Genomic DNA, 8,590 nt, shown 5'->3' on the forward strand with positions numbered 1-8,590 from the left:
ATCGGATAAGGAATACTATGTTCAATCATTTTCTCCATTGTTCCAAAACATAAGCCACTGGCACAGGATTGTCAACCAATGCAAAAGGCTGAAAAGTAACAGGAAATATGGCTGTCTCTACCACCCCCCCTTCTCCCGGACAAACAAAGGATGCCTGAGAAGACAAACATTCTATCTCACATGCTCCCAGAGCTACTCCCAGAGAGGTCCCCCAGAGATGATAACCATTTCCTAGCAGGAACCACCACACCACCAGGCAGAAAACATTAACCACATGGAACATCCTCTAATATACTTTGGAACACTGTGCTACTAAAGCATCCATCAAAACACACTGAAGAGACCCTCAGGCTCAAGACTATCTATCAACAAGCACCAAAAACAACAACAATGAAACAGTCTTAGGCAGTGCCTAACTGGCTCAGAAGGAAGAGCATGTAACCCTTCATCTCAGGGTTGTGAGTCGGAGCCCATGTTGGGTATAGAGATTACTTACAAGTAAAAAATCTTAAAACAACAAAAAAAGTCTCAGAGAACACATAAGATGTACAGTGTACCCTTCATTTATACACATGAAAATTCATTATCTAGGTAACCACACTACTGTTTGACTCCCTGACACCTGAGACAGGAAACAACAGTGCTGTCCTCTGCCAGTCCTCCTCCCCAGAACTTTAATACAGTCAAAGAGTATGAAGGGATGAAGGCCTGCAGAAAGAAAGTTCCAAATCATCTTTTACATCAGCAAGAAACTCCTAGGAAGGTTTGTATTTTATTTTTATTTATTTTTAACTTTTTTTAAATGTTTATTTATTATTGAGAGACAGAGAGAGACAGAGCATGACCATGGGAGGGGCAGAGAGAGGAGGAGACACAGAATCTGAAGGAGGCTCCAGGCTCTGAGCTGTTAGCACAGAGCCCAACACGGGGCTCGAACTCAGAAACTGTGAGACCATGATGTGAGCTGAAGTCAGACGCTTAACTGACTGAGCCACCCAGGCGCCCCAGGAAGGTTTGTATTTTAAAATATATACTCATCGACAATTATTCTGTGTTCTTCTGTTTTTTTGGGTTTTTTTTAGATTTGTTTAATATATTGTGATTAAACTGTATTCATAACTTTGTATCCTGATTTTTTCACATACCCATTCTGACATAAGCATTTTTTATGTTACCACAGTTTTTAAGGGTTGCATATTTCACTGACTCCATGAACCAGCTCTTTATTTCTCTAGTGTTAGACAACTGTACTATTTTCAATTTATTTTGCTACAAATTATACACATTATGAAATTATGGTCCACAAGTTGTAAGATTTGCCTAACATTTTTTTTTTTTTAAGATTTTTTTAAAAACTATTTTTTTAATCTACTTATTTTGAAAGACAGAGAGGGAGTGAGGTGAGGAGGGGCAGAGAGAGACAGAGAGAGTGAATCCCAAGCAGGCTCTTGCACTGTCAGGGCAGAGCCTGATGCAGGGCTTGATCCCCCAAGCTGTGAGATCATGACCTGAGCTGGACGCTTAACTGACTGAACCACCCAGTCATCCTAAGATTTTATTTTTAAGTAACCTCTCCACCCAATGTGGGGCTGGAACTCACAACCCCGAGATCAAGAGTAACATGCTCTACCGAAAGAACCAGGCAGGTGCCCCAGCATTCTAAGCAAAATGTAATTATGAAAGTAAATAACAAAAGATCCTGACGTTGTAAAGTGATATGGTAAATCTCAAAGCCAAGTAGAAGTGTTGCAGGTTCTATTTTGGGGTTATCTGTTCTCATGAGAAATTGAGAGCTGACAGTGTGAGAGTACCAGTTATCTCCAGCTAGGAAAAAGGACTGCATTCGATACTCCATTCCCATTCCTCACAGCCTTCATTCCTAATCTTTCATGGTAGAGGACGGGTAGAAACCCTTATGGAATAGCTGTGAGAAGTGGCAGGGGAGAGCTATCTCTCCCGCAATTCCTGTCTATCCTGGGTCCCAAAGAATGTGGCATTTTGTCAATGGCTACTCTGAAAACTGCGAGTATCTAGGACAAAGGCACTACTTGCAACTTTCCTTCTAAGAGAAGGATCTAAAGAACAAGTGCTTAAGGATAGAGTTTGAGTGTATTTAAGTAATGCAGGAATATTCATTTCTTCCTTCTGAATGTTTATTTAAACTGTATTATCTAAGTGTTTATTCCCATCCCGTGAGACAGAAATACTTACTTCGTTTCTCATTTCTTTTGTCTCAGTTTATACAGATAATACTCGAGTGAGCTCATTCCTGACCTAATGGCTAATTCATAGTAAGTGTTAATGTCGGAAGTCTTAATGCTTTCACATTTTTCTCAGTATCTCTTACCATTCTGATTTTCATGAGCCCATTTTTTAAAAACACCCAACATTTAAATTTTTCAAGTAACTTGGATATTTGGACTCCCTTGGAATACAAAGTTGCTACTTTTTAATTTAAGAAAAATAATGTTCCATTACTATGTTGTACATGAATTCTCAAAAATAGCAAAATCTGAAATTTTTTCCTAGAGACTGTCCTATTCCAACAGTGAATTTATCCAGGAATTGGACCTCCTACTATAAATATGCCTGAGTGACTTGTCAGACATCAGAAAGGCTCTTCTCCTACTTCTAAGTTAGTGGTCTCCGATTCCTGTGTTTTCTGAACACCAACGTCTGTGTTACAACTTCTTTTATCAGATGGCACTGCATCTCTACTGCATTTCTCCTCTTACTGTATAACCAGAAAATCAGTTCAGTGAAAGTAGATCCTGTTAACATTACTGGTTTATCTGGTATATTGGCCTGTTAAATACTGCTGATTACTTTATTACAGGTCAGATTTGATAACTGCCCTCAGCTGCCCCAGAAAACAGAGCTGAGATTAAGCAATTATTTGTCCGAAGTTTCATTGCTATAGCAACGCAGAAACACTTTAAGAGTCTGTAAGTCCGTCTTTTCGTTTGAAAATTGAAAAGAAAATCAGTGTCTTTCTGATTATACAGAGGAGCTCAAAAAATGTACACCAATCAATGGGGCACACTCACCACATTTACGCAATATCTTCTTCAACTGCGCATTCAAGAAAGTATTTGCACTTACATTCAAAGCATCCCACACAGCATCCAGCTCCACAGATGGTAATTACTCCCTTCCATCTTACCTTGATTTTGGCCTATTAGCCTGTCTTCTATCTGGGCCAGCGCTAAAGTAATTTGAGTTTCTACAAAGAATACAATGATTTTCATAAAGCTTTTCTGACAGGATCTGATTAACAGTGCCAATTTTCCGCACAGATTACAAACCCTTCTAATAACACCACATTATATCTCTTGATATATTTTATACAAAATATTTCCACAGATGAAAGAAAAATCAATAAAATGCACAGCCACAACATCACGGATAAGGTCTGGCAGTGATTTATGAACCTAAGACAAAGTTTTGTTTCTTAAACTAATCTGACCTATTAACACCATCATACTTTAAATGTATCTCATCGCTCTGAGGGGGAAAGAAAACATACTGCAAAATCGAATATACGTTGATAATTAGTTTTATCAAGCTAGTAAGAAATTGATTTTGATGATTAGAATCAGGGACCATCTTCTAAAAATCACACACTTCTTTTGACCATATTACAAATCTTTATGTCTTTGAAGGGGGAAAAGGGGTGTTATTGCTAATCTTACTACTAGTGGATTCTAGCAATACTTAAAGAAATATCTGAATTTCCCCCTCAAATAAATATAAGTGATCAGACTCAGACCAATCATTCCATAGGAAAAGTAAGACAACCGGGTGCTAAGAGAAAGCCTGACAACAGAATTTTTAACTGTAAAAATGGGGAGTCCAACAGAACTGTCTGCTGAAAATTTTCATCTCTTGGTCCAGTCTCCATATTCCAAGTCAAAACCCAGTACTTTTTCACATTTTCTGTAAAATAGATGGCCTTAGTTAAAAAACTCTTTTGTTTGGGGTGCCTGGGTGGCTCAGTTGGTTAAGTGTCCAACTTCAGCTTAGGTCTTGATCTCGCAGTTTGTGGGTTGGAGCCCCGAGTCAGCTCTGTGCTGACAGCTCAGATCCTGGAGCCTGCTTTGGTTTCTGTGTCTCCCTCTCGCTCTGCCCCTCCCCCACTAGTGCTCTGTCTCTCAAAAATAAACGTTAAAAAAAAAGTCTTTTGTTCCCTGGTGCACATAGCTTTTCAGAAGAAAAGGAGTTTGCTTATCAAGAATGAATGTAGCTTCCCCAACACAAAGACAACTGTCTTCTCCATATCTCAATAATGTGTTAAGTGTCTTTTCTAACTTAAATAGCGTTCCCTTCAAATGAAGGGTCATACTCTACAGGCTCTTCCTTCTGAGACCTTTATGCCCCAGAGCCTACAAAAGTCTTCTGGGCAGTGCCCCAACTTGGTTCTGGATACTCACAGGGCACCCACTTTCTTCTATAAGATGGTTTATAACCTTTCCTGCTGTCTAGCTAATGCAACTTTAAACTTTTCTATTCTTGTCCCGTTCTTTACCTTTGGCAGCAGAGGGAAGGTAAACTTTCACACAACCATTCACAAGTCCTGATCTCCCCACCCCCATTTCCTTCCACCTCATTCGTGTGATAACATCTTGATGGGAACACCTTACCTCACCTTTTGTCTCCGCTAGTCCATTTGCTTCCTTCCTGGGCTTCAAAGCTAGGCCAGGGCCATTGAGACCTGGCCAGTGGGCATTTTGTAACTGGCAGAGCCACCTGCACTTTCCGGAGTGTCCTTTCTCCCATCTGCCACCTGAACTCTCTTTCCTTAAAGTATTTACCTTCTACAAGTCCCATCTCACTCTGAAAGACGATGTACCAGCTACCCTATGCGCCCTTTGTCTGAGGCTTCCACACCTCACATCCTCGTCCACAAATCGTCAGTCCTCACACAGGTAGGGTCTGTTCGGCACGAGGCAGGGAACCTAGGTTTCCGCGTCCGGTAAAGGGATGGGTCATGGCCGAGGTCCTTTCAGGACACAAAATTCTACAATTCTATGACCAAATCTGTAGGTCCTATTTCTGCGGTGGGGAGGACAAACTCCGGGGCGACCCCCGAACTCGGCGACCGCGGTGGCAGTTAGAACTGCCCCCTCCAGCCCAGGCTATGAGTAGCTCCGCCTCCGACCTCGGGCGCCGGGCCGCGGAGGCCCGGTCGACGCCCGCTGGCTGCCGCGCCATGCCCGCGCTCTCCTTCATCCTCACCCGCCGCCGCGGGCCCGCCTCTCACCTGGCATGCTGGCATCGCCCGTCCCGCGCTGTACCAGAGACCATGGGTCCGGACCGGTCTCGACCACCACCCGCCCGCCAAGAGGTAGGCTGGCGGGGACGCGCGGGCCCCGGAATCTAAAGCGCAGCCACCGGGAACGCGCCGCCTGGTTTCTAAGGAACCGGGAGCTCTGGAAAGGGAGGGGCGGGACGGCGAGTAGTCTGCGCATGCTCCTTGACGGGGGGGTGGGCCTGCGCTGGGAGGTGCCGTGATTGAGGGCTGCGCATGTGCGCATGCTCGCACTTTAGGGGCGGAGGTTAAGTGTCTTGGCTGAAGGGCTAGGTCCTTTATTTCCGGCGGTGGTGGCTGGTGGGCGAGTGTGTTACTGCGTCTACTTGTTTCGGGCCTCCGTCCAGCATCAAAAACAACCAGGTTCTGGGAACTGTGGTGGGCCTTGGTTGTTCTGGAATGAAGGAAGGTCTGGTGTTGGACACAACGACCTGTCGTTGCAAACGGTAGTTCTCTTGAACTCGCCGTACTTCCTGGCCTCCTGACTCCTACTAATGACTGTCTTTTCTGTTCTCTGGTTCCTGTTTTCTTTCCTTTCTCTTCCTTTGCGTGTTCTTCGGTTGTTACTTACATGTTAGTGGTCCTACAGTGACCTCAGTGCCCCTGATCTCTACTGGAGCCTGTGTCCTCCCAAGTCAATACCGTTTTGTAACAAGACTTCTCTTTAGTTCACCATATTGTCCGCTGGAGTAGTGAAACCTGTAAGCCTTACTGTAAAACAGGCTATGTTGGAAATGTAGGATTAGGGGTTGTTCCTACATGGGGAGCCCCTCCCCTGCTTTTCTGACTCCTGGTGAGTCTGGACCCCCACTCAGGTGGTATTAGGAAGGTGTCCCAGCCGTGGTTCCAGAGCAACCTGTGACAATAGAATATGTCAGTTGAGCTGAGGCAGTTATTCTCAGAACTGCTGACCAACCGGGTCCAACTGCTTTAGGAGACAGGACTTCCTGCCACTGCTGCCACCTTCAGAGCATGGAAGACTCCCAGAGTGATGAGAAATTGTAACCTCTAACCTCCCTCTTCTGATAGGGTTTTATCCCCTTAATCTTTTCCCCTGGATTCTGAACAGCCATGCAGAATCAAAATGTGCTTGTGTTTGTGCTTGATATTTCTGTTTCTGTCCCAAGATTCACCCTAGAACAGGGTTTCTCAACAGTGGCACTGTTGACATTTTGAGCCTGATAATTCTTTGTTGTTGGGAGCTGTCTATGCATTGTAGGATGTTTATAGCATCCCTGGCCTCTACCCAGTAGATGCCACTAGCCTAGCACTCCACCCAAGTTGTGACTACCAACAATATCTCCAGTCACTGCCAAGTGTTCCCTGTGGGGGTAGGGGTGGGGGTGGGTGGATAAAATCACTCCCTGTAGAGAACCACTGGAGAGAAATTAATCTACTCTGGCTTTATGGAACCAGGACTTTTGTTCTTAATCTAACATTCCATTGTCCCGCCACAGTAACTTTTCCCTAAGAGAGTTCTGTCGAGTAATAGTCTTATAAAATAACCGAGTGAAGCACGCATGTACTGTATCTATCCCTCTCTGTCAAGCCTGGCCTATATGTGCTATAATCCCCTACCTCCGTGGGGTAGGATTAATCACATTTTAAGGGTAGGGAAACTGAAGCTGAGAAAGGTTAATTTTCCAGAGTTAGTAAACAGAACTAGGATTTGGAGTATGAGTGCTTTCTCCTCAAACTGCCTGGAAGCTAATTCAATAACCCTCAGAAGAGCTCTGACTACCCAGTGTTTGGGATTAGTGTATTTGGAGTCCATTAAAATCTTACCCTGTGGACAGGAGGACCTGTGGCCACCTTTTGGAAGCTGAATTTGCTCCTTGTTTGTCTTAGATGAAAGCTGTCTGGGGGGAGAAAGCTGAAGCCTAAGTTCCTATCCTCTTTGGGCTCTCGCAAACACCTGAAGTCTTGAAGGGTACCAGGGGCCTGGCAACCTAAGAGGTGGGCTGAGAAGGGGCCAAACTGTCAAAACAGACTGTGCCACACAAAGGGTACAAACCCCAATAAGACTCAAAATAGAGACTAGACACTCGTGACTGCTCATGGATGTATATTTTAATAAAAATAATTCTGTCAAAATACAACAGGAGTTTTTTCATTTCTCAAGTACAATTTAATAGGATGTTTTGTGTTAGAATTCTCTCTAAACCCTCCCACAAGTTTCATGCTAATGCCAAGTATCAACTCGCAAGGACAAAGGCAGAACCAGTGTGCACAATGTGGAGGACATCTGTTTCAGCTGTAGTTACTAATGGAGGAAAACCCTATGCAAAGAGGTGGCACCTGAGGCAGCCAGAGTCCATGAACTGGCCACAGGTCCGGTGCACGGGACTGGCAGTCAAGTGGGGGCTCTGCTGCCTGGCTGCCACATGCATGCATACCTGAGTTGTGAGCAACCAAAGGAACTTTCAGCGCTGACAGTTCTCTGCCTCATCTTCTTTGTGCTTGCTTAAGGGGTAGGAAGGTGCTGGGTGGCTGGGCAGTCCCCACTTCCCCATCTCTTAGTGTCCCTGTTCTGGGACACTACCCCCATGTGGCAGCCTACCCCCAGCCACAGACCCATGTGGGTGAGGATCAGAGGTTCTGGCTTTCTTTGCATCATCTGCCAGTGTCCGCTCTGGAAGGTAACATCTGGTGGCACAAGGGGAAAAGGTAAACAGGGAAGGCTGCTCCCCCAGGGCTGGATGACCCAACAGAGCCAGGTCTTCTTCCTGTCCTCTTGGGTCAGGTCCAGCCCTTCACTGGGGCTCCTCCCAGGTGCCTTCCCCACTGTTGGCTCCCAGACAACAGGCTGGTAGGACTGGGTGTGCATAAGGGGCTCCTCTGGCTGGCAGGCAGCCCTGGACTATCAGCAAGATAGTGGACTCAAGCAGCTTGGTTTTGATCCTCTCCATGGCTTGTGGGGCAAAGGCTTATGTCCCAAAGGTAAGCTGTCCAATTGGGACAGAAAGCCCCTCTGGAGAGGAACAGAGTAAACAACTTGGACTCAGCTGAAACAGAGAGATAAGGCACAGAAAATGGGGAGATGGCCATGGGAACTGAGCGCGAGCCAGGTGGACACTCAACCCCAAGCAGCACACAGCTGTCCTGGGCCCTCTTGGGCCCTCTCTCAGCTGCTCCACAATTCAAGCCCAGCCACCCATCCCCATCCCTGACACACCCCTGAAGATACCAGCTGCTTAGACACTGCTGGGGGCCTCACCAGCCTAAGCCTTTCACTCACCATTTGGCTTCAAGACTAAACAGTGTCGTACAGCCCATGGGGAT

General features: G+C 45.4%; 1 protein-coding gene across 2 annotated transcripts in view; it reads right to left on the reverse strand.

Moving 5' to 3' along the window:
- Nucleotides 1-6,212, reverse strand: part of GFOD2 (glucose-fructose oxidoreductase domain containing 2) — a 34,502-nt gene extending 28,290 nt beyond the window's left edge. Inside the window, exon 1 of one of the 2 annotated variants that reach the window (XM_053906570.1) lies at nt 5,261-6,212. In XM_053906570.1, coding sequence (XP_053762545.1) covers nt 5,261-5,534 — 274 coding nt within the window. In that variant the 5' untranslated portion in view covers nt 5,535-6,212. The remainder of the gene's footprint in view (nt 1-5,260) is intronic. The other variant, XM_019455574.2, reaches the window with a different exon arrangement.
- Between the last annotated feature and the right edge of the window lie 2,378 nt (nt 6,213-8,590).

Source organism: Panthera pardus, unplaced genomic scaffold (genome assembly GCF_024362965.1).
Source record: "Panthera pardus isolate Hobbes unplaced genomic scaffold, ASM2436296v1 HiC_scaffold_19, whole genome shotgun sequence".
Classification (NCBI taxonomy): Eukaryota; Metazoa; Chordata; class Mammalia; order Carnivora; family Felidae; genus Panthera; species Panthera pardus.